General features: G+C 46.0%; 1 protein-coding gene across 1 annotated transcript in view; it reads left to right on the top strand.

Moving 5' to 3' along the window:
• The first annotated feature begins 4,394 nt into the window (after positions 1 to 4,394).
• LOC139532956 (striated muscle preferentially expressed protein kinase-like) overlaps positions 4,395 to 25,000 on the top strand; it is a 39,455-nt gene continuing 18,849 nt past the window's right edge. The window contains exons 1-2 of the mRNA XM_071331101.1: positions 4,395 to 4,773; positions 4,987 to 5,534. Coding sequence (XP_071187202.1) covers positions 5,141 to 5,534 — 394 coding nt within the window. The 5' untranslated portion in view covers positions 4,395 to 4,773; positions 4,987 to 5,140. The remainder of the gene's footprint in view (positions 4,774 to 4,986; positions 5,535 to 25,000) is intronic.

Genomic DNA, 25,000 nt, shown 5'->3' with positions numbered 1-25,000 from the left:
GGATGGAGGTTTGCCGATTTAAAACAGCTATTCCAGCTTTCGTCCATAAGCAAACTAAAAGTTTTAGTTCCAATTCTACGTTTGTTGGCGCGTTTATTAGGAACGAAACGTCGTAATAAAGGAGCGCATGGAGGAGCAACATTTCCATAGTAGCGCGCAACTTATTTCTTGTCATAAATAAACAATTGTTTTATACGAAAATATACAATAAATGTAGGTCAGGCACAGGACTACTGTTACAGTATAGTTTATACAAAGGTATCTTTAGCGAAATTCAGACAATAAAGGAAAGAAAGTTTAGGCAATAAAATTAGAGGATACATTTTGGCACACGTTTTGACTTTAAGGCCAACCGCTTCAACCGGCAAAGTTATAGGCCTAAATATTGTTTAAACCTCCGCAAAACCCGACTTTCATAAAATACATAGTTTAAAACCTAAAAATGTTTTACCCAACTGTTGGCCAGTTAGCAGGGAGCGGTCTGTCCAAGTTCGTGTGATTGATGGATAAACTCTGTTGCCATGCGACTTTTGCCTGAAAATAAACACCAGATGCGCTCCCATCATCACCGCAGGTGCATCCTAAATGGCGCGTTTTCTATCCAAAGCTGCTTCAAATAATAGGAACTGGCGTTCTTTTATCAATATGATACATTTGTAACCTCTTAACAAAGTGTTGGATGCACATAATTCAACATGAAAAATAATTTCCCAACACTGCACGTTGGTGTGAAGACTATAATTGGTAAGCTAGACAGACAGACAGACAGACACTGTATTAGTTATTAGCAATACGTCTCCTCTTTGCACACATCACCATTTGGTCCATGCTCTGCTTGAGGCCTAGACCAGAGGATGGTCTTTGCCCAAGTCAGAGCGATGTACTCTCTAAATATATGACTCTGGTCCAAGTCCACGGCCCTATATAGTCTGTTTCCATGGTGACCAGACAGACAGAGGAGCTGTAGATGGGGTTTATTCATCCCATACCAGCACACATGGTTCTCCTCCTACTGCTGTGACTCAGAGTTAGTCATAATGACAAGCTGTCAATGACATATGAGGTTATAAATTACCAATTAATAATCTAATATGATGCAACCTAATGCAAAACAAAAACACAAGATTGTGAGATTAAAAACATTTTAGAGAAGTAATTACGTTTTTGGGGTTTTATTTCCTTGTGAGCTACCAGTAGTTGTTAGTATGCATGTGAACTACCAGTAGTTGTTAGTATGCATGTGAGCTACCAGTAGTTGTTAGTATGCATGTGAACTACCAGTAGTTGTTAGTATACATGTGAACTACCAGTAGTTGTTAGTATACATGTGAGCTGCCAGTAGTTGTTAGTATACATGTGAACTACCAGTAGTTGTTAGTATACATGTGAGCTGCCAGTAGTTGTTAGTATGCATGTGAACTACCAGTAGTTGTTAGTATACATGTGAACTACCAGTAGTTGTTAGTATACAGTGGGGAGAACAAGTATTTGATACACTGCCGATTTTGCAGGTTTTCCTACTTACAAAGCATGTAGAGGTCTGTAATTTTTATCATAGGTACACTTCAACTGTGAGAGACGGAATCTAAAACAAAAATCCAGAAAATCACATTGTATGATTTTTAAGTAATTCATTTGCATTTTATTGCATGACATAAGTATTTGATCACCTACCAACCAGTAAGAATTCCGGCTCTCACAGACCTGTTAGTTTTTCTTTAAGAAGCCCTCCTGTTCTCCACTCATTACCTGTATTAACTGCACCTGTTTGAACTCGTTACCTGTATAAAAGACACCTGTCCACACACTCAATCAAACAGACTCCAACCTCTCCACAATGGCCAAGACCAGAGAGCTGTGTAAGGACATCAAGGATAAAATTGTAGACCTGCACAAGGCTGGGATGGGCTACAGGACAATAGGCAAGCAGCTTGGTGAGAAGGCAACAACTGTTGGCGCAATTATTAGAAAATAGAAGAAAATAGAAGAAGTTCAAGATGATGGTCAATCACCCTCGGTCTGGGGCTCCATGCAAGATCTCACCTCGTGGGGCATCAATGATCATGAGGAAGGTGAGGGATCAGCCCAGAACTACACGGCAGGACCTGGTCAATGACCTGAAGAGAGCTGGGACCACAGTCTCAAAGAAAACCATTAGTAACACACTACGCCGTCATGGATTAAAATCCTGCAGCGCACACAAGGTCCCCCTGCTCAAGCAGGCGCATGTCCAGGCCCGTCTGAAGTTTGTCAATGACCATCTGGATGATCCAGAGGAGGAATGGGAGAAGGTCATGTGGTCTGATGATTCAAAAATAGAGCTTTTTGGTCTAAACTCCACTCGCCGTGTTTGGAGGAAGAAGAAGGATGAGTACAACCCCAGGAACACCATCCCAACCGTGAAGCATGGAGGTGGAAACATCATTCTTTGGGGATGCTTTTCTGCAAAGGGGACAGGACGACTGCACCGTATTGAGGGGAGGATGGATGGGGCCATGTATTGCGAGATCTTAGCCAACAACCTCCTTCCCTCAGTAAGAGCATTGATGATGGGTCGTGGCTGGGTCTTCCAGCATGACAACGACCCGAAACACACAGCCAGGGCAACTAAGGAGTGGCTCCGTAAGAAGTATCTCAAGGTCCTGGAGTGGCCTAGCCAGTCTCCAGACCTGAACCCAATAAAAAATCTTTGGAGGGAGCTGAAAGTCCGTATTGCCCAGCGATAGCCCCGAAACCTGAAGGATCTGGAGAAGGTCTGTATGGAGGAGTGGGCCAAAATCCCTGCTGCAGTGTGTGCAAACCTGGTCAAGAACTACAGGAAACGTATGATCTCTGTAATTGCAAACAAAGGATTCAGTACCAAATATTAAGTTCTGCTTTTCTGATGTATCAAATACTTATGTCTTGCAATAAAATGCTAATTAATTACTTAAAAATCATACAATGTGATTTTCGGGATTTTTGTTTTAGATTCCGTCTCTCACAGTTGAAGTGTACCTATGATAAAAATTACAGACCTCTACATGCTTTGTAAGTAGGAAAACCTGCAAAATCGGCAGTGTATCAAATACTTGTTCTCCCCACTGTACATGTGAACTACCAGTAGTTGTTAGTATACATGTGAGCTACCAGTAGTTGTTAGTATACATGTGAACTACCAGTAGTTGTTAGTATGCATGTGAACTACCAGTAGTTGTTAGTATACATGTGAACTACCAGTAGTTGTTAGTATACATGTGAGCTACCAGTAGTTGTTAGTATACATGTGAACTACCAGTAGTTGTTAGTATGCATGTGAACTACCAGTAGTTGTTAGTATACATGTGAGCTACCAGTAGTTGTTAGTATACATGTGAACTACCAGTAGTTGTTAGTATACATGTGAGCTACCAGTAGTTGTTAGTATGCATGTGAACCAGTAGTTGTTAGTATGCATGTGAACTACCAGTAGTTGTTAGTATGCATGTGAGCTACCAGTAGTTGTTAGTATGCATGTGAACTACCAGTAGTTGTTAGTATACATGTGAACTACCAGTAGTTGTTAGTATGCATGTGAGCTACCAGTAGTTGTTAGTATGCATGTGAGCTACCAGTAGTTGTTAGTATACATGTGAGCTACCAGTAGTTGTTAGTATACATGTGAACTACCAGTAGTTGTTAGTATGCATGTGAACTACCAGTAGTTGTTAGTATACATGTGAACTACCAGTAGTTGTTAGTATACATGTGAGCTACCAGTAGTTGTTAGTATGCATGTGAACTACCAGTAGTTGTTAGTATACATGTGAACTACCAGTAGTTGTTAGTATACATGTGAACTACCAGTAGTTGTTAGTATACATGTGAACTACCAGTAGTTGTTAGTATACATGTGAGCTACCAGTAGTTGTTAGTATGCATGTGAACTACCAGTAGTTGTTAGTATGCATGTGAACTACCAGTAGTTGTTAGTATGCATGTGAACTACCAGTAGTTGTTAGTATGCATGTGAGCTACCAGTAGTTGTTAGTATGCATGTGAGCTACCAGTAGTTGTTAGTATGCATGTGCTCTTATGTTGCTGGGTGCCTAGATTTGACTTATGAATCAGAACACATTTATCTACTGCCCTTGGCTCCCCCCTCTACTCTGACACACGCACGCACGCACGCATGTACGCACGCGCGCACGCACGCACGCACGCACGCACACACACACACACACACACACACAAGCTTGGTTTGCGTGTGTGTGAGAGAGAGGCAGAGGCAGGGGCACATGGGCTGGCCAAAAAATGTGACCTATCCAGGATGCAGCTGTCACTTCAAGGCTGGGGGCACTTGCCCGTCACCTACCAGGAGACTCAATCACGGGGAGCGAGGGAAAGAGAGGGAGCGAGGGAGGGACAGCGAGCGAGGGAGAGAGAGGGAGCTTAACTCCTAACAAGAAAAAGAGTAGTGTGGGTGCACTAGAGCCACTCTCCTTGAGTCCAAGTAGAGCCAGTTTGGATAGTGGTGACATTGGAGCCTCCATAGGTCAGATCTCTCTCTCTCTCTCCACTCTTCGGTGGGGTGTAAGCAGAGCCCCAGACCCCCTTCAAAGGGCTGTAGCGGTGGCGGCTAAGTCTAGATGATCCAGGTGGACTTACACCAGGGGCTCCAGTGAACAGGAGGGCAGGCAGAGAGAGGACACTTTAATTTGTTCCAGATGAAATATTTGGCTTCCCAGATCTTGTTACTGGACTTTGCGAGGATGTGAAAAAAATGGATTGCATATTTTTCTGGGAGGTGACAAGGTAAGTTCATTATCAGGGGTTTATAATTGGGTTAAAGGCATGTTGTCCCTTCACTGGCATGATATTTATTGAGGGATTTGGGGTAACTTTATGATGATAAGTTAATTGTTTACCTTCTGTGTTTTATTTGCGTCTATAAGTGGACTGCATCGTTGCAGCTGCATGGTCATTTCATTTGTGACAGTAACTTACTGTATATCTATGTAACCACAGACTCCAGATCAAATTGGAATGCTGAGAGGTACCTCTGACCAACCAAGGAATAGAAGTACCAATGGATGATTTCATAAGGATTGTTCCGTACACTCAGTAACTGCAACCCATATCTGAAAGGCTGTCACTTGTTGAACATGAAGTGTTCAGAACCATGAGCACCAACCCAAAGAAAATGGCGGAAGGCGGCACACACCTCAGTCCTGGTATCCCCTCCAAACGGGCCAAAGTTTCCCAGGACCAGGTAGTTCCGGACACAGGGGACCCAGGTCGAACCCCGCCGGTGTTCGTGCGCAAGCTCCGCAAGGCTGCAGTGGGGACCGGGTGTGATATCCGCCTGAGGGTGTCTGTGGGGGGTCAACCTGCCCCCTCTCTGTTTTGGTACCGTAACAATGATCTCCTGGCCCCGCCTGGGGAGAAGGATGTTGGGGGTCTGTGGATCAGGGATTGCAAGGCCAGTGACGCTGGTCTCTATACCTGCGTGGCCAGCAACTGCCTGGGGGAGGCTCAGAGCAGCGCCCTGCTTGCCGTTATGGACCTGGGAGAAGGTAATGTTGGGGAAACATTGGGACAACATTATGATTCATCTGTGTTTGCTAAGTATTGAAACATGGGGACAACCCTCACAAAACATTGTGTAAGTCTACAAGGGAAGCATGCAGGGGAACATCTGTTATCCATCTACTTTTAAAAGGTGCTCGGTAAGCAAAGGACCAATCTTTACAAAAGCCAACAACAATGTACCCAACAGGTTTGCAGGTGGTATATTTATTTAATTCCATCTCAAATAGCTGTCCATTCCACTCTAGAAAACCCTTGCTCTTTCAAAAGTACTTCAACCCTGCTCTTTCAAAATTACTTCTACTGTAGAACCCGTCAGCTAGCAACACTTGTCTTGAGAGGGGTGAGGTTAAATTTGGCTCCTCAGTCTAAATTGAGACGTAGCGGTTTAGGGTGGGGCTGGTGTGACCCCCATGTCATCTGTCGCTGTGATCTTTTAGCAGTTGAACCCTTCACCTTCTGACCCCCTGGTTGGATGATTGTTGTTGTTTTTGCAGTTTCGAGCAAACTGAAGTGATATGGCGGCCATTTTGTCCAGGGTGTAACTGAGAGATAGAGAGATGGAGAGAGAGAGAGATTACTCCATTTGAATGACTGTAAATAGATGTTTGTGTATTTATTTGTGTATTTACAGTATCACATTTGGGCCTGCAGAGCTGTCCCTTTAATGGATCTAATAAAGGAATCAGACAAATGCTATGTGGCTCACCAGTCAGTAAAGGCCATGTCATTAGTCTGGACCACATCACATGAGAGAATGAACAGTTGTAACTGGAGCTCCACACGTAGTGTCCCACAACCCAAAGCCATCCAACACATTGTCTGTCTGTGTCCCAAATTGCACTCTACTCCCTATATAGTGGCAGTGGAGGCTGCCGAGAGACGACGGCTCATAATAATGGCTGGAACAGAGTAAATTGAATGGCATCAAACAAATACATCAAACACATTGATACCATTCCACCTATTCCGCTCCAGCCATTACCACGAGCCCGTCCTCCCCAATTAAGGACATAGTAATCCATTTTGGGACGCAGGACAGAATCTTACGGTGAGAACGCTATTAAAGGGAAGACGATACGACGAAGGACACTTTTTGTACTTTGTGCCTGGTGAAGCCGAACGCATTGCCCTGATCCCCTTGTTTCATGAGATACTAGCTATAATTAGAATGCTTTGGAGGGCTCCTTTGCTGAGGGTGGGAGTTCTGACGGCATAAATTCACCGTAACAGACAGTCAGCTGAAGCCTGAGAGAGCTGGATTGGCCTTTTTGAAAGGCTAGACGAGGAACTCTAACTCACTCCCCTCTCATCTCATCTTCTTTATACTCCCCTTCAGCTCTCACTCCCTCCCCCTCTCTACTCATCTATTTCCTTGCCCTTTTATCGGTTCTCATTCTTCCCACCTCTCTCTCTTGATCTCCCTCTTCCTCTCCCTCTTCCTCCCTCTTCATGCCCTTCCTTTCCACCATACTCCTCTCCCCTCTCTCCCTTTCCTGGGGACGTCTTTGGCCTTCGCCAGACAATCTCTGCTTATCACTTTCTGCCCCCATACCTTCTCTCCCTTTCACTCCACTCTTCTCCCCCTTTCTCCTCAGCCCTCTCTCCTCTCCCCTCTCCCCCTCTCTCCTCAGCCCTCTCCCCCTCGCTCCTCAGCCGTCTCCCCCTCTCTCCTCACCCATCACACCCTCTTGTTTTCTCCTCACCTCTCTCCCCTCTCCTGTTGACATCTTGGTCTTATTCTTGAGTCTCTGCCTAGCACCTTCTTACCCCTCTCTTGTCATGTCTGTGTCTCTCTCCCCCCTGGTGGGTCTCTATGTCTATCTCTCCTCCTGGTGGGTCTCTATGTCTATCTCTCCTCCTGGTGGGTCTCTATGTCTATCTCTCCTCCTGGTGGGTCTCTATGTCTATCTCTCCTCCTGGTGGGTCTCTATGTCTATACCTCCTCCTGGTGGGTCTCTGTGTCTCACCCTCCTGGTGGGTCTCTATGTCTATATCTCCTCCTGGTGGGTCTCTATGTCTATCTCTCCTCCTGGTGGGTCTCTATGTCTATATCTCCTCCTGGTGGGTCTCTATGTCTATCTCTCCTCCTGGTGGGTCTCTGTGTCTATATCTCCTCCTGGTGGGTCTCTATGTCTATCTCTCCTCCTGGTGGGTCTCTATGTCTATCTCTCCTCCTGGTGGGTCTCTATGTCTATCTCTCCTCCTGGTGGGTCTCTATGTCTATATCTCCTCCTGGTGGGTCTCTATGTCTATCTCTCCTCCTGGTGGGTCTCTGTGTCTATATCTCCTCCTGGTGGGTCTCTATGTCTATCTCTCCTCCTGGTGGGTCTCTGTGTCTCTCTCCTCCTGGTGGGTCTCTGTGTCTCTCTCCTCCCGGTGGGTCTCTATGTCTATATCTCCTCCTGGTGGGTCTCTGTGTCTCACCCTCCTGGTGGGTCTCTATGTCTATATCTCCTCCTGGTGGGTCTCTGTGTCTCTCTCCTCCTGGTGGGTCTCTATGTCTATCTCTCCTCCTGGTGGGTCTCTGTGTCTCTCTCCTCCTGGTGGGTCTCTGTGTCTATATCTCCTCCTGGTGGGTCTCTATGTCTATCTCTCCTCCTGGTGGGTCTCTGTGTCTCTCTCCTCCTGGTGGGTCTCTGTGTCTCTCTCCTCCTGGTGGGTCTCTATGTCTATATCTCCTCCTGGTGGGTCTCTGTGTCTCACCCTCCTGGTGGGTCTCTGTGTCTATATCTCCTCCTGGTGGGTCTCTATGTCTATCTCTCCTCCTGGTGGGTCTCTATGTCTATCTCTCCTCCTGGTGGGTCTCTGTGTCTATCTCTCCTCCTGGTGTGTCTCTATGTCTATATCTCCTCCTGGTGGGTCTCTGTGTCTCTCTCCATCCTGGTGGGTCTCTGTGTCTCTCTCCTCCTGGTGGGTCTCTATGTCTATATCTCCTCCTGGTGTGTCTCTATGTCTATATCTCCTCCTGGTGGGTCTCTGTGTCTCTCTCCATCCTGGTGGGTCTCTGTGTCTCCCTCCTCCTGGTGGGTCTCTGTGTCTCACCCTCCTGGTGGGTCTCTATGTCTATATCTCCTCCTGGTGGGTCTCTATGTCTATATCTCCTCCTGGTGGGTCTCTGTGTCTCACCCTCCTGGTGGGTCTCTATGTCTATCTCTCCTCCTGGTGGGTCTCTGTGTCTCACCCTCCTGGTGGGTCTCTGTGTCTCTCTCCTCCTGGTGGGTCTCTGTGTCTCACCCTCCTGGTGGGTCTCTGTGTCTCTCTCCTCCTGGTGGGTCTCTGTGTCTCACCCTCCTGGTGGGTCTCTGTGTCTCTCTCCTCCTGGTGGGTCTCTGTGTCTCACCCTCCTGGTGGGTCTCTGTGTCTCACCCTCCTGGTGGGTCTCTATGTCTATATCTCCTCCTGGTGGGTCTCTGTGTCTCTCTCCATCCTGGTGGGTCTCTGTGTCTCTCTCCTCCTGGTGGGTCTCTGTGTCTATCTCCTCCTGGTGGGTCTCTATGTCTATATCTCCTCCTGGTGGGTCCCTGTATCTCTCACCCTCCTGGTGGGTCTCTGTGTCTCTCTCCTCCTGGTGGGTCTCTGTGTCTCTCTCCTCCTGGTGGGTCTCTATGTCTATCTCTCCTCCTGGTGGGTCTCTGTGTCTCACCCTCCTGGTGGGTCTCTATGTCTATCTCTCCTCCTGGTGGTTCTCTGTGTCTCTCTCCATCCTGGTGGGTCTCTGTGTCTCTCTCCATCCTGCTGGGTCTCTGTGTCTCACCCTCCTGGTGGGTCTCTGTGTCTTTCTCCTCCTGGTGGGTCTCCTTGTCTCTCTCCTCCCAGTGGGTCTCTGTGTCTCACCCTCCTAGTGGGTCTCTATGTCTATCTCTCCTCCTGGTGGGTCTCTGTGTCTCTCTCCTCCTGGTGGGTCTCTATGTCTATATCTCCTCCTGGTGGGTCTCTGTGTCTCTCTCCATCCTGGTGGGTCTCTGTGTCTCTCTCCTCCTGGTGGGTCTCTGTGTCTCTCTCCTCCTGGTGGGTCTCTGTGTCTCACCCTCCTGGTGGGTCTCTGTGTCTCTCTCCTCCTGGTGGGTCTCTGTGTCTCACCCTCCTGGTGGGTCTCTGTGTCTCACCCTCCTGGTGGGTCTCTATGTCTATATCTCCTCCTGGTGGGTCTCTGTGTCTCTCTCCATCCTGGTGGGTCTCTGTGTCTCTCTCCTCCTGGTGGGTCTCTGTGTCTATCTCCTCCTGGTGGGTCTCTATGTCTATATCTCCTCCTGGTGGGTCCCTGTATCTCTCACCCTCCTGGTGGGTCTCTGTGTCTCTCTCCTCCTGGTGGGTCTCTGTGTCTCTCTCCTCCTGGTGGGTCTCTATGTCTATCTCTCCTCCTGGTGGGTCTCTGTGTCTCACCCTCCTGGTGGGTCTCTATGTCTATCTCTCCTCCTGGTGGTTCTCTGTGTCTCTCTCCATCCTGGTGGGTCTCTGTGTCTCTCTCCATCCTGCTGGGTCTCTGTGTCTCACCCTCCTGGTGGGTCTCTGTGTCTTTCTCCTCCTGGTGGGTCTCCTTGTCTCTCTCCTCCCAGTGGGTCTCTGTGTCTCACCCTCCTAGTGGGTCTCTATGTCTATCTCTCCTCCTGGTGGGTCTCTGTGTCTCTCTCCTCCTGGTGGGTCTCTATGTCTATATCTCCTCCTGGTGGGTCTCTGTGTCTCTCTCCATCCTGGTGGGTCTCTGTGTCTCTCTCCTCCTGGTGGGTCTCTGTGTCTCTCTCCTCCTGGTGGGTCTCTGTGTCTCACCCTCCTGGTGAGTCTCTGTGTCTCTCTCCTCCTGGTGGGTCTCTGTGTCTCTCTCCTCCTGGTGGGTCTCTGTGTCTCTCTCCTCCTGGTGGGTCTCTGTGTCTCACCCTCCTGGTGGGTCTCTGTGTCTCTCTCCTCCTGGTGGGTCTCTGTGTCTATCTCTCCTCCTGGTGGGTCTCAATGTCTATCTCTCCTCCTGGTGGGTTTCTATGTCTATCTCTCCTCCTGGTGGGTCTCTGTGTCTCTCTCCTCCTGGTGGGTCTCTATGTCTATCTCTCCTCCTGGTGGGTCTCTGTGTCTCACCCTCCTGGTGGGTCTCTGTCTCACCCTCCTGGTGATATTCAACCTGCATGTGACCATCTATCTCCCACCATGACAATGCACCATGACCAATAAGCCTCTTCTCAGACACTCTATCTCCCCTTTCTCTGCCCTTCTTTTCATCTCTCTCTCTCTCTCTCTCTCTCTCTCTCTCTCTCTCTCTCTCTCTCTCTCTCTCTCTCTCTCTCTCTCTCTCTCTCTCTCTCTCTCTCTCTCTGTCTCTCTCTCTTTTCCCCCCTGCCCCCAGACCCCTGTGTGGTTCTCTGCCTCCTCCATTCCCTCTACCCCCTCCTCTCTTATTTGTGGCATGGTATGTGCCAGGGGGTTCGTGTTCCAGAGATGTGTGGATGCCATCGGGCTCTCCTATTGCACCAGTACACATCACAAGTAATTATAGCAACACCACAGTGCCTCAGTGGGGCTGAGACTATGGACAGTCACACTCAATCACAGTCATCATGATGAAAGAGGGAGGGAGGGAGGGTTGAGGGAGTGGGAGATATAGATGTATAAAAGGATAGAGGAAGTGTGTGTGTGTTTTTTCTGGTAATAGATGCATGTAGAAAATACTAGATGCATCACATGTAGGTCTTTTTTGAGGCTGGCCCTTTAAGAAGTCAAAAAGCACCATATGTCAGTACTGACCATGCCACAACAAGCCACCAGTCTGTGACTGTGATACTTTTTGACACATCATATTTGGCTTAGTAGTGTTTACGCTTGACCACTGAATCACTTCAATGACTTGACATGAGGTCAGTCTGTAAACGTAACCCCCTCACACATTCAATGATTTTACAACTCTTATAATCTGTTACCCAGAAGTAAAATCCGCTCGCAAAAATCTGTAATTTGCTGTTTTACTTCTGGGGGGAATGCTGTTAACAAGTATGGTTACCCTTGCGCAACGGAAGGAAGTGAAGTCTCCTCCCTCGCAAACAGAAACTCTCAGCCAAACCCCTCCTTTCACCAGTGTTTATCACGGGCAGATTTTGTTTTCATGAATTTTTACGATACAGACAATTTTTACTTTGTGGCTGTGGAATCTAGTGGAAACTGTATATCATCCAAACACAGGCTTGAAAATCACTGCACCTGCTTAAGCACCGCCTTCTCCCCATACTGATTGGTCCAAAAATCAACAACAAAAGACCAAATCAGAAACTATTGTTGCTTGTAATCACATAACTATACGTGAGCCTTGACAGATCCTCAACGTTTCATCTGTCCACGAGAATCTGTCAGTTTCATATGTCCACGATAGATGTTTAATGGTGTAAACTACCCCAATGGTTACATCATGTTTCTCTGAGCGCTATCCAAGTAACTGGTATTTTAGCTGACATTTTAGCTGACATGGTATTTAGACTACATGAAACATCCATAAAGGTGTTATGAATGCCTTATATAAACCCCGCTCAAGTTACCAAACATGCATGCTGTTAGACTGGCCTCTCAAACCTCTGCCATTTTGTTATTCTGGGAAGGAAACCAGAATGCAACAGTACATGGATACTCCCATGCTTGGGAGGACATGAACTTGATCCTCCCACGCCTCTGGCCCATATTCCATAACTACAGTTTGTTATGCCAAATATCGTGACTGTCCACTCCAGTGTCCTTGTGGATCTAGGGAGTTTCAGTGTGGCTAGCTATGCTACGCTAACCAGAACTCTACTGTAATTTAACGACCCCGTGACAAGTTGACAGGGTGGATTCCCACCCTCAGAATATATTTACTGTGCAGTTATAGACCCATGTCTTAGACTCACACTGTCGGTGGGTATATATGCACTCCAGCATTTGGTCTACGTGTCTAACATCTGATATTCTCAAGCAGGAGACCGATTTAGTGACGTCAGACATAGTGGTGAACAATCCTGTTCAGATTTAGAATGTAATGTAGTCCACCACCACACTCTGTACATGTGTTTTTAGCCTGTCAAATTGATTCTGATTTTGGTCCGTCATTCAAAAGTTCACCTCTACTTTTTATAGTTACTTAAAGATCGAATCGGCTTTAGGGGAAACAGAGACAATGTTCTCCCTCAGAGCCAGTGGTGGAAAAAATACCCAAATTGTCATACTTGAGTAAAAGTAATTGCTAAAATATACTTAAGTATCAAAAGTAAATGTAATTGCTAAAATATACTTAAGTATCAATAGTAAAAGTAAAAGTATACATCATTTAAAATTCCTTATATTAAGCAAACCAGACAGCATGATTTTCTTGATTTTTTAATTTATGGATAGCCAGGGGCACACTCCAACACTCAGACATCACTTACAAACAAAGCATTTGTGTTTAGTGAGTCCGTCAGATCAGAGGCAGTAGGGATGACCAGGGATGGTCTGTTGATAAGTGTGTGAATTGGACCATTTTCTAGTCCTGCTAAGCATACTTTTGTGTGTCAGGGAAAATGTATGGAGTAAAAAGTACATTATTTTCTTTAGGAATGTAGTGGAGTAAAAGTAAATAAATATAGTAAATGAAAGTACAGATACCCTAAAAAATTACTTATGTAGTACCTTAAAGTATTTTTACTTAAGTACTTTACACCACTGCCCAGAGCCTTTGTTATTGTTATTGTTTTGATGACTGAACAGAGGTGGAGGCATGTTCGGCAGCATTGAAAAAACAACGACAGTGCATATTCTGCTGTTCTATCGCAAGTGCGATGATATCAGAGGGGAAAAAACTGTGTTTGTTGTTTGCTAGTCACTGTGTTTGTTGTTTGCTAGTCACTGTGTTTGTTGTTTGCTAGTCACTGTGTTTGTTGTTTGCTAGTCACTGTGTTTGGTGGGCAACACAGTGACTAGAGTCTGGTTTCAATTATGGACTGTTTTGGCAAAGAGGAACTACCTCACTGCCTACATCAATACTTTATCAGCTTAAATAAAATACAAAATAGTAGTTGGCAATACGGAGATCACCTTCAACCTTCACTAAAACCACTGCAAAGGTTTTGCCTGCTTAAAACGTTGGTTTTAAGTTGTGATGTTCTGGCATGTCTGGCTTGTGATTTGAGTCCCCGGATTTTTTTTCTTTATCGACGTAGGCAGTACTTCCTTTACGCCAAAAGAGTCCATCATTGAAACCTAGTCACTGTGTTGCCTAAGGACGGGTTTTCAAGACTCAACAGACGTAGCAGTTTCACCATTAAGGATTCCAGCTTTAAAGCAGCTTGTTGAAGTTATTCATGGCTGACAACGATATCTTTGCCATGTTCATTGGCTGTCAAAACAGACAATAAGTTGTGTTCAAACTTTCTCTGTTCTTTAATGAGTTCAGATTCTGTTTCAGTGCATCACAGGATCACAGGAAGCCTTCTTCAGTCTGTCACTAGTAGGGGGTTTCTCAGTCCAAGCAGAGAGTCAGACAGGACAGTAAAGGTTGTTTCAGCCCTGTCTGTAATCTCCTTATTACAGGAGGGCAGGTCCACTGTAAGGGTACAGAGCAGGGGTAACAGGGGTGTACAATAGCCCACTCGAAATAGACCACCGGGCTTGGTGTTGTTGTGTTGGAGTACGGGGGAACGGGGGAAAGAGAGAGAGAGAGGGCCTGAGCGAGGCAGAGGGCACCATCAGGCGCATTGAGGCAGCCATCTTAAGGAATATGTCCTCACCCTGGCCATGAAGTAGACAGTACATCTAGGAGTCTGGGAGGAGAAGCCATTTTAAGGATCTCATATTCACCCTTGCCTCCATGGGATTGGGATACACATTCCAACTAAGGAGAAGTGGCCATTTTGAAATAAGTCATCCTTACCTCACTAAGGTCAGGATTTAAGGGTAAAACCAGGAAGAACTGTCAAGTGTAGAGGAATGGGCTTAGATTGTGATTTGATGGTGATTTGAGAGTTCGACAAGAAGACGGACGTTTGATTAACGAGGATTACACATCTGAGAGGCCCAGTGTTAAAAGAATAAGAGAGTGAGAGAGATATCAACTGGAGCCATGCTAAAGAAGGAGTATCTGGATGCTCGGAAGGCTTTGAGAAGTGTGAGGGACGTTGTGACCGGCCCCAGGAGAAAGAAACCCAAAGGTGAGTGTTAGAACTCTTTCTAACCAACCACACGGAAAAGGTGGGAAGTGTCTGGGCTCTTGAGTAGGTTCTTTCTTACTGTTCAGCTATCTGTTATCTTATGACAATCTGATGTTGTTGTGCTTACTGGGACGAAGTCTGAAGTAAAAATGGACTGGACCATGATGAGGTCACAACAGACACAGAAGACCTCATCAGACTCCTATTGTCTACTGTTCATTCTCTTCCATTACCTCCTTATAGAATATTGAATTGTACAACGCCATTGACCTATTCTTCTGATTCTAGTTGGGGACCAGGATGTTTCAAACCTAACAGGTGTTGGCTGGCTGACAGGCTTCCAGTGCAAACCAATAATACTCATCTAATGAGCAGGCTATTCACAGCATCCCCCGATGATGATAACTAGACACGCACTGCCTCTGAGGATAATCTCTTTTTCTAGGCTCTCAACTATTAACAGATGCTGAGAAAAATGACTGGGCATTGCATCCATAAAATGACTGTACTATGTACAGCAAATACTAGGGAGTACATTGTTTCAAAGGATAATATTGCAATACTTCAAAGACTCAGCTGTGGGTTGCAGTTGTAAATACCCCCCAGTTGTCTGTATGTCTGTCAGCCCGACTGCCTGTCTGTCTGGTCACATGGTAGATACAGTACCTCCTAATTTTAGTCCATACTGTAGGCATAGAGTATCTCATAGTATCTCTCTCAGTCTCTCTCTGCCCCCCCCTCTCTCTTTCTCTCCTTCTCTCAGTCTGTCTCTGCCCCCTCTCTCTCCTCTCTTTATCACCCTAGTCCACTATCCAGTCCTGTAACTAACACAGACCAGACCTAGAGAATGAGATAAACTAGCAAGAGGCATCTGTGTGATGTGAAATCCCATGACATTCCCAGAATGCATCACAGTGCATGTTCACGGACCACAGTGTATCGCCATATTCAGTGATGTAAAGTACTTAAGTAAAAATACTTTAAAGTACTACTTAAGTAGTTTTTGGGGGTATCTGTACTTTACTATTTATATTTTTGAGAAGTTTTACTTTTACTTCACTACATTCCTTAAGAAAATATTATAGTACCATAATTGTACCATAATACCAGATTGTACTCCATACATTTCCCCTGACAACTAAAAGTACTTGTTACATTTTGAATGCTTAGCAGGACAGGAACATTTTGAAATTCACGCACTTATCAAGAGAACACGTGGTCATCCCTACTACCTCTGGTCTGGTGGACTCACTAAACACAACAGCATCTTTTGTTAATAAAGTCTGAGTGTTGGAGTGTGCCCCTGGCTATCCGTAATTTTAAAAACAAGAAAATGGAGCCGTCTGCTTTGCTTAATATAAAGAATTTGAAATGATTTATACTTTTACTTCTACTTTTGACACTTAAGTATATTTTAGCAATTACATTTACTTTTGATACTTAAGCATTTTTAAAACTAAATACTTTTAGACTTTTACTGAGGTAGTATTTTACTGGGTGACTTTCACTTTTACTTGAGTAACTTTCTATTAAGGTATCTATACTTTTACTCAAGTATGACAATTGGGTACTTTTTCCACCACTGGCCATATTAAGGGAACTGACCTATTTTGTCAGGTGAGGAAAGATGATCCTAGATCTGTACCAAGGGGAAATTTCACCCCAGATCATGAGATGAGGCGCCTCCGTGTTTGGCCTGGCGCTGGTCCTGTTTATGTTCCTTCTCTCTAGTTAGGCGTCAGTCCCATGGTCTGAGGCCTGGAGGGGGCCAGGATTAGGTGATAGGATCAGGTTTCTGTGTGGTCGTCAGCAGTCAGTACAGACATGTCCACTGTGTCTGTCACCTGGGCCTGGACCTCTACACCACCCTGTATCTCCACAGCGTCTGACTCTGAGCTACGTTTACAACAAAGGAATGGCTTCTGTTCTATTAAAAGGCTATTACAGTTGTAACGTCTGGAGAGTGATGGGTGTGGAGTCAGACGCAGAGAGCAAATCAAATCAAATCAAATTTATTTGTCACATACACATGGTTAGCAGATGTTAATGCGAGTGTAGCGAAATGCTTGTGCTTCTAGTTCCGACAATGCAGTAATAACCAACAAGTAATCTAACCTAACAATTCCACAACTACTACCTTATACACACAAGTGTAAAGGGATAAAGAATATGTACATAAAGATATATGAATGAGTGATGGTACAGAACGGCATAGGCAAGATGCAGTAGATGGTATAGTGTACAGTCTATACATATGAGATGAGTAATGTATGGTATGTAAACATAAAGTGGCATAGTTTAAAGTGGCTAGTGATACATGTATTACATAAAGATGGCAAGATGCAGTAGATGATATAGAGTACAGTATATACATATACATATGAGATGAGTAATGTAGGGTATGTAAACATTATATTAAGTGGCATTGTTTAAAGTGGCTAGTGATACATTTTTACATAATTTCCATCAATTCCCATTATTAAAGTGGCTGGAGTTGAGTCAGTATGTTGGCAGCGGCCACTAAATGTTAGTGGTGGCTGTTTAACAGTCTGATGGCCTTGAGATAGAAGCTGTTTTTCAGTCTCTCGGTCCCTGCTTTGATGCACCTGTACTGACCTCGCCTTCTGGATGATATCGGGGTGAACAGGCAGTGGCTCGGGTGGTTGTTGTCCTTGATGATCTTTATGGCCTTCCTGTGACATCGAGTGATGTAGGTGTCCTGGAGGGCAGGTAGTTTGCGTTGTGCAGACCTCACTACCCTCTGGAGAGCCTTACGGTTGTGGGCGGAGCAGTTGCTGTACCAGGCGGTGATACAGCCCGACAGGATGCTCTCGATTGTGCATCTGTAGAAGTTTGTGAGTGCTTTGGTGACAAGCCGAATTTCTTCAGCCTCCTGAGGTTGAAGAGGCGCTGCTGCGCCTTCTTCACAACGCTGTCTGTGTGGGTGGACCAATTAAGTTTGTCCGTGATGTGTACACCGAGGAACTTAAAACTTTCCACCTTCTCCACTACTGTCCCGTCGATGTGGATAGGGGGGTGCTCCCTCTGCTGTTTCCTGAAGTCCACAATCATCTCCTTTGTTTTGTTGACGTTGAGTGTGAGGTTATTTTACTGACACCACACTCCGAGGGCCCTCACCTCCTCCCTGTAGGCCGTCTCGTTGTTGTTGGTAATCAAGCCTACCACTGTAGTGTCGTCCGCAAACTTGATGATTGAGTTGGAAGCGTGCATGGCCACGCAGTCGTGGGTGAACAGGGAGTACAGGAGAGGGCTCAGAACGCACCCTTGTGGGGCCCCAGTTTTGAGATGTGGTTACCTACCCTCACCACCTGGGGGCGGCCCGTCAGGAAGTCCAGGACCCAGTTGCACAGGGCGGGGTCGAGACCCAGGGTCTCGAGCTTGATGACGAGTTTGGAGGGTACTATGGTGTTAAATGCTGAGCTGTAGTCGATGAACAGCATTCTCACATAGGTATTCCTCTTGTCCAGATGGGTTAGGGCAGTGTGCAGTGTGGTTGCGATTGCGTCGTCTGTGGACCTATTGGGTCGGTAAGCAAATTGGAGTGGGTCTAGGGTGTCAGGTAGGGTGGAGGTGATATGGTCCTTGACTAGTCTCTCAAAGCACTTCATGATGACGGAAGTGAGTGCTACGGGCGGTAGTCGTTTAGCTCAGTTACCTTAGCTTTCTTGGGAACAGGAACAATGGTGGCCCTCTTGAAGCATGTGGGAACAGCAGACTGGGATAAGGATTGATTGAATATGTCCGTAAACACACCAGCCAGCTGGTCTGCGCATGCTCTGAGGACGCGGCTGGGAATGCCGTCTAGGCCTGCAACCTTGCGAGGGTTAACACGTTTAAATGTTTTACTCACCTCGGCTGCAGTGAAGGAGAGCCCGCAGGTTTTGGTAGCGGGCCGTGTCAGTGGCACTGTATTGTCTTCAAAGCGAGCAAAAAAGTTATTTCATCTGTCTGGGAGCAAGACATCCTGGTCCGCGACGGGGCTGGTTTTCTTTTTGTAATCCGTGATTGACTGTAGACCCTGCCACATACCTCTTGTGTCTGAGCTGTTGAATTGCGACTCTACTTTGTCTATATACTGGCACTTAGCTTGTTTGATTGCCTTGCGGAGGGAATAGCTACACTCTTTGTATTCGGTCATGTTTCCGGTCACCTTGCCCTGGTTAAAAGCAGTGGTTCGCGCTTTCAGTTTCACGCGAATGCTGCCATCAATCCACGGTTTCTGGTTTGGGAATGTTTTAATCGTTGCTGTGGGTACGACATCGTCAATGCACTTTCTAATGAACTCGCTCACCGAATCAGCGTATTCGTCAATGTTGTTGTTGGACGCAATGCGGAACATATCCCAATCCACGTGATCGAAGCAGTCTTGAAGCGTGGAATCAGATTGGTAGGACCAGCGTTGAACAGACCTGAGCGCGGGAGCTTGCTGTTTTAGTTTCTGTTTGTAGGCTGGAAGCAACAAAATGGGATCGTGGTCAGCTTTTCCAAAAGGAGGGCGGGGGAGAGCCTTATATGCATCGCGGAAGTTAGTATAACAATGATCCAAGGTTTTACCAGCCCTGGTAGCACAATCGATATGCTGATAGAATTTAGGGAGTCTTGTTTTCAGATTAGCCTTGTTAAAATCCCCAGCAACGATGAATGCAGCCTCAGGGTGTGTGGTTTCCAGTTTACATAAAGTCAGATAAAGTTCGTTCAGGGCCATCGATGTGTCTGCTTGGGGGGGAATATATACGGCTGTGATTATAATCGAAGAGAATTCCCTTGGTAGATAATGCGGTCGACATTTGATTGTGAGGAATTCTAAATCAGGTGAACAGAATGACTTGAGTTCCTGTATGTTGTTATGATCACACCACGTCTCGTTAATCATAAGGCATACACCCCCGCCCCTCTTCTTACCAGAAAGATGTTTGTTTCTGTCGGCGCGATGCGTGAAGAAACCAGCTGGCTGCACCGACTCCGTTAGCGTCTCTCGGGTGAGCCATGTTTCCGTGAAGCAAAGAACGTTACAATCTCTGATGTCTCTCTGGAATGTTACCCTTGCTCGGATTTCATCAACCTTGTTGTCAAGAGACTGGACATTGGCGAGTAGTATGCTAGGGAGTGGAGCGCGATGTGCCCGTCTCCGAAGCCTGACCAGAAGACCGCTTCGTTTGCCCCTTTTACGGCGTCGTTGTTTAGGGTCGCCGGCTGGGATCAGATCCATTGTACTGGGTGGAAGGCAAAACACAGGATCCACTTCGGGAGAGTCATATTCCTGGTTTTAACGATGGTGAGTTGACGTTGCTCTTATATTCAGTAGTTCCTCCCGACTGTATGTAATGAAACCTAAGATACGTGGGGTACCAATGTAAGAAATAACACATAAAAAAACAAAATACTGCATAGTTTCCTAGGAACGCGAAGCGAGGCGGCCATCTCTGGCGGCCATCTCTGTCGGCGCCGGAAGTAGTCAGAAGAAGTAGAAGTAGTCAGAAGAAGTAGAAGTAGTCAGAAGAAGTAGAAGTAGTCAGCAGAAGTAGAAGTAGTCAGAAGAAGTAGAAGTAGTCAGAAGAAGTAGAAGTAGTCAGAAGAAGTAGAAGTAGTCAGAAGAAGTAGAAGTAGTCAGAAGAAGTAGAAGTAGTCAGAAGAAGTAGAAGTAGTCAGAAGAAGTAGAAGTAGTCAGCAGAAGGTTGACGGGAAAAAGGCTTTAATGTCCTTTCATAAAGTAACCAGTTACAAACATGGGTGAAGCCCAAAACACAGGTGCAACAAACCCAAAACCATAGTTACTAAAAATACCGGACAGCGAAAACCCAAAAGAACACAAACACCATATACGTCAAATAACAACAAGTCCGCAGAAACACCAGCGGGCTAAACTAACTTAAATAACACCCGTGCCAAAACCCCAACAAGGAACAGGTGAAAACAATTAGACAAAAACAAACGAAAAGTAAAAAAGGGATCGGTGGCAGCTAGTAGACCGGCGAGCGCCACCCGAACAGGAAGGGTATTCGTGACAACAGTAGTAGAATGTACAAACCCACTGGGCAAAAACTGGTTGAATCAACGTTGTTTCCACGTCATTTCAACCCTAAAATGAAACGTGATAATGTTGAATCAATGTGGAAAACTGATTGGATTTGCAAAAAGTTGAACTTTGAACTGACGTCTGTGCCCAGTAGTACGTTTCCTCTAACTAGACAGGGAAACCGGAAACGAACACGTAGACCCGGGGAAACCTCTGGGCAAGAGGAATGATTACCTTGTCTTCCCCAGCAAACGCCTAGATATGGGTTGTGACTAACAGGTTTTGGAGAAGGCTCTGGGTTCCTCTGTTGGGATTGACCGTGTCCTGTGGTTGGACCTGTAGCGCAAAGTGACTCGTATAAAAAACCAACTCGATTAAGATGCACCCACAGCGGGGTCTGTTTTCCACCTCAGGGAGCTAATGCCAGATAAATGTCTCTGATAGTCTTGTGGGCCTGCAGAGAGTTCATCAGAGCTGCGCCACTGAAACCCCCCTCTGTCACAAAATCAATGGGCTTCCGTGAAGTCTGCTCTGTTTCACATTGTTGTAAGCTCATTCAAGTAGAGTAAATGGTATGCTGGCTACTGTATTGTATCAGCTAATTGATATCGGCATGGAAGTCATGTTGTTTTCATTTATTTTCATGTAACTGATGATGGGGAAGAAAGAGAGGAGAGGAAGCTTCTTTGGACAATTAAAGATACGCCCATTGTGTTACTATGGTGACTTACAGTGATATAACTGAATCCCCCTTAGGTCATTTGTCTGACAATGTATTGTAGCTTTGACACCTGCTTCTTGGATTTTCATTGGACTGCTGTAATAGAAGGCAGTGTTATGATTGGTCCGGGGACATATTGATCCCGGTCGAGTGAATTGTGACTATCATGGTGTATCCTGTATCGCACAGAGACCCTTGGTATTGATTACTCACAGCCAGAGAAAATCCCTTCTTTCTGGGGATGCATGGGGTGAGGTGATGGGGCAGGGATGAAGAGGGATGGAGGGAGACGAAGAGAGGTAGAGGGAGGGATGGGGTAAAGGGGGAGGAAGGAAGGAAGGAAATAAGGAAGGAAATAAGGAAGGAAGGAAGGAAGGAAGGAAGGAAGGAAGGAAGGAAGGAAGGAAGGAAGGAAGGAAGGAAGGAAGGAAGGAAGGAAGGAAGGAAGGAAGGAAGGAAGGAAGGAAGGAAGGAAGGAAGGAAGGAAGGAAGGAAGGAAGGAGAAGGCTTATAGCTATTGAGGCAGCTTTTGAGTGAAAAGGAACACAGTATTGGGTGTATTTTTTTAATTAGGGTGCATTCACTTACTTAGAAACAGCCAAATGGGTAAATAAACAACATTATTACGATCAATAGAGGCTTTAGCTATAAAAAGTCTCATCTATTGCGACGTCTGTGAATGGTTGGCTTTCTCTGATTTATGGGCATGTGGTAATATCCCCTGGTTATTGACACTGTGTATCACACCTATAAATAGTAGCGTGTCTCACGTAACAACGATTAAATAGCAGTATGAAAGATTTGGCCTAAATCTGAAAAAATGCCCATCTAGTTTCTGGGCTGTTTTTACAATGAGATCTGGGTCCCCCTGTTATTATTTTTAGATGAATTTGATGGATGTGGTGGACACAGATGTATCTGAGAGAACAATACATTGTGTGTGTGTGTGTGTGTGTGTGTGTGTGTGTGTGTGTGTGTGTGTGTGTGTGTGAGTGTGAGTGTGAGTGAGAGAGAGAGAGAGAGAGAGAGAGAGAGAGAGAGAGAGAGAGAGAGAGAGAGAGAGAGAGAGAGAGAGAGAGAGAGAGAGAGAGAGAGAGAGAGAGAGAGAGAGAGAGAGACAAGCCTGTAATAAGAAGGGCGGATTTGTAGTGTCAGGTGATAGCAGTGGGAGGATGATGTGTTCTCTTCACCTTTCCTCGTTCCCTAATTCCTTTCACAACATCTGTTTGTTTCATGATCTGTTATTTCTAGTTGATGATTATTCCTGTGAGAACCGTAGAACGGGGAGGCGGGGTAGAAAGACATCATCATCTTTTCCCACATCATTTATTGATGGTTAAGACTCCATTTCCCTCACACACTCTGACCTACTGACACACTAACGCAGGGTTTCCCAAACTCGGTCCTGGGCCCCCCTGGGTGCACGTTTTGTAGTGCTAGGGCAAAAACCAAAACGTGCACCCAGGTGGGGCCCAGGACCGAGTTTGGGAAACCCTGCACTAACGTAGTGAGAGAGATACACTGTGTATAAAACACCACAAAGACAAACGCACAACCTACTGTTGATGTCAAATGTACGGTGAATGTATCCATGGTGTTTGTTGTTCCTATTGATTTGTGTATCTGTCAGAGACTATGGCGTGCACAGCTTGTATGTTGCACCAGCTAGCCATCAAGCTAATCTATCTACGTCATTTGTAGTGTTGGGGACAGAGCTGAAGCAGAGCGAGAGAAATGGAGAGGGGCAATTCTGCTCTGTTCACTGGTGCAAATAACTGATTGCTATTTAGCGTGAAGTCAGATTTAGTCGAACGTCACAGACATGGACCATGAATGTATAATTGATGCCCTGGGGGTGGGGAGGCTGTCTTCTTCCTCTCCTCTGTGAAGATACTGGAGCTGAAGAGAATAAAGCAGAGGAGGAGAGGAGAGAGGGATCCCCATAAAAGAGTCCGTTTGGATTAAGGATTTGGATTTTGGGGAGGAAGGCGGGGCACACTTCAACTGTGGGTTTATGATGTCAACAGAACGGAGGGAACTCTGTCTGATTCTATTTCCCACTTTCTATTCTCCCTCCGTCCATCTTTCTCTCTACCCTCTCCTCTCTCTCCTGCTCCCTCTGTGCCTCCCCTCTGCTCTCTCTTTGTCTGCTCTCTCTCTCTCTTTCTCATTCTTGGCGGCTATCTCTCCTCTCCTCTCATTCCTCCTGCTGCTGCTGTTGCTGTGAGAGAGGAGACAGAGAGGATGCTTTAGAGGAGCAGGTAGTTTTCCTTCCTCCGGATCACACCTCTCCACTGTTGTCCTCACGGGTTGGGGTCTCAATCTGTTCCTCTCTGGCTGGCTGCTGTTGCTCCGAGGAGGGGCTTGGTTGAAGGAGGGAGGGATGGGCTGGAGGGGATGGAGACCGGCTCGGCTTGTGTCAGCGTTCGGCTGAACATTTTCTCCTCCGGCAGCAGTCAGAGCATAGTCTGCTACGTCAGAGTGATGCTGCTCACCTTGGCGGATAAACACTCTCACTCTCACACAAAGACACCTGGATTTTGTGGATTGTAATCCCCGAACGTTCCTCCTCTCATCCAGACCAGAGGATTATAAACACCCACGCGTGTGAAGAGAGCTCAATCTATTTACATGGTTTGTGTGAGAATTATTGTGGTTGTCCCACACTCCATTTGGGTAGGATCACAGCAGTGATGTTTGGCTGAGCAAGTGCCACAGGTAATCTGCAACCCAGAGGAGGGCATCGAGAGAGAGAAAGAGAGAGAGTAAGAGAGATACAGAGGCACTACTTCTAGACATGAAGAAAATCTGGTCCAAGAAGAGGTTCCAGGTGAGTCTCTACCTTTCAGACACAAAGTTGCTTTGTTACACTTAGTGCATTCTCTTTTCTAAGCCGTTTTCTCATGGAGTACTACAGAGCTGTAATGGCTTTGTGATAGATTACTAGAACCAAGAGAAGGATACATACTTTGTTGCCCCACCCTTTTACCATTTTACCAGTAAACACAGATCATTGGTTGCTATAGGTTAATAAATCCAGGTCTGTACAGTAGGTTTTGCATGGTATAGCTCTCTGTGTGGAATGTCCTCAGTGTCCTCTGGGTTCTAGTGGCCTCTGTGGCACAGAGGGTATGGCTTTACAGTTCCACATGACACGGTAACAAAGAATGCCACCCTGGGGGCCAATGTCCCATTCTGTTGGCTGGTGGGAAGATGCCTTTGGGGAGCTGGGTGGAAAATCAGCTTTCGGACAAATTTCACGGTCCAAATGTTTTTTCTCCATTTATATTATAAATGTTCCATTTGTAACACATTTGATTCTAATTAGCATATGTGTACCCTACAACATGTATCCTGGCAGAGAACGTCTGATATTTTGGATTTGACATTGGGTTTATCCCAAATGTGATCTATGGAGAATAGAGAAGTGTGTCACTGGGCCACACTGCAGACAACTGATATGTAGCACCAGATGACCAAGTACAATTATGTGGTACAGTATGTACGACACAGTCGATATTCAGAAATAACCATATAAACCTTGTGAAATATCCTCTC

The sequence above is a fragment of the Salvelinus alpinus genome, chromosome 10, assembly GCF_045679555.1.
Source record: "Salvelinus alpinus chromosome 10, SLU_Salpinus.1, whole genome shotgun sequence".
Classification (NCBI taxonomy): Eukaryota; Metazoa; Chordata; class Actinopteri; order Salmoniformes; family Salmonidae; genus Salvelinus; species Salvelinus alpinus.
This window is presented reverse-complemented; position numbering and strand designations above follow the sequence as displayed.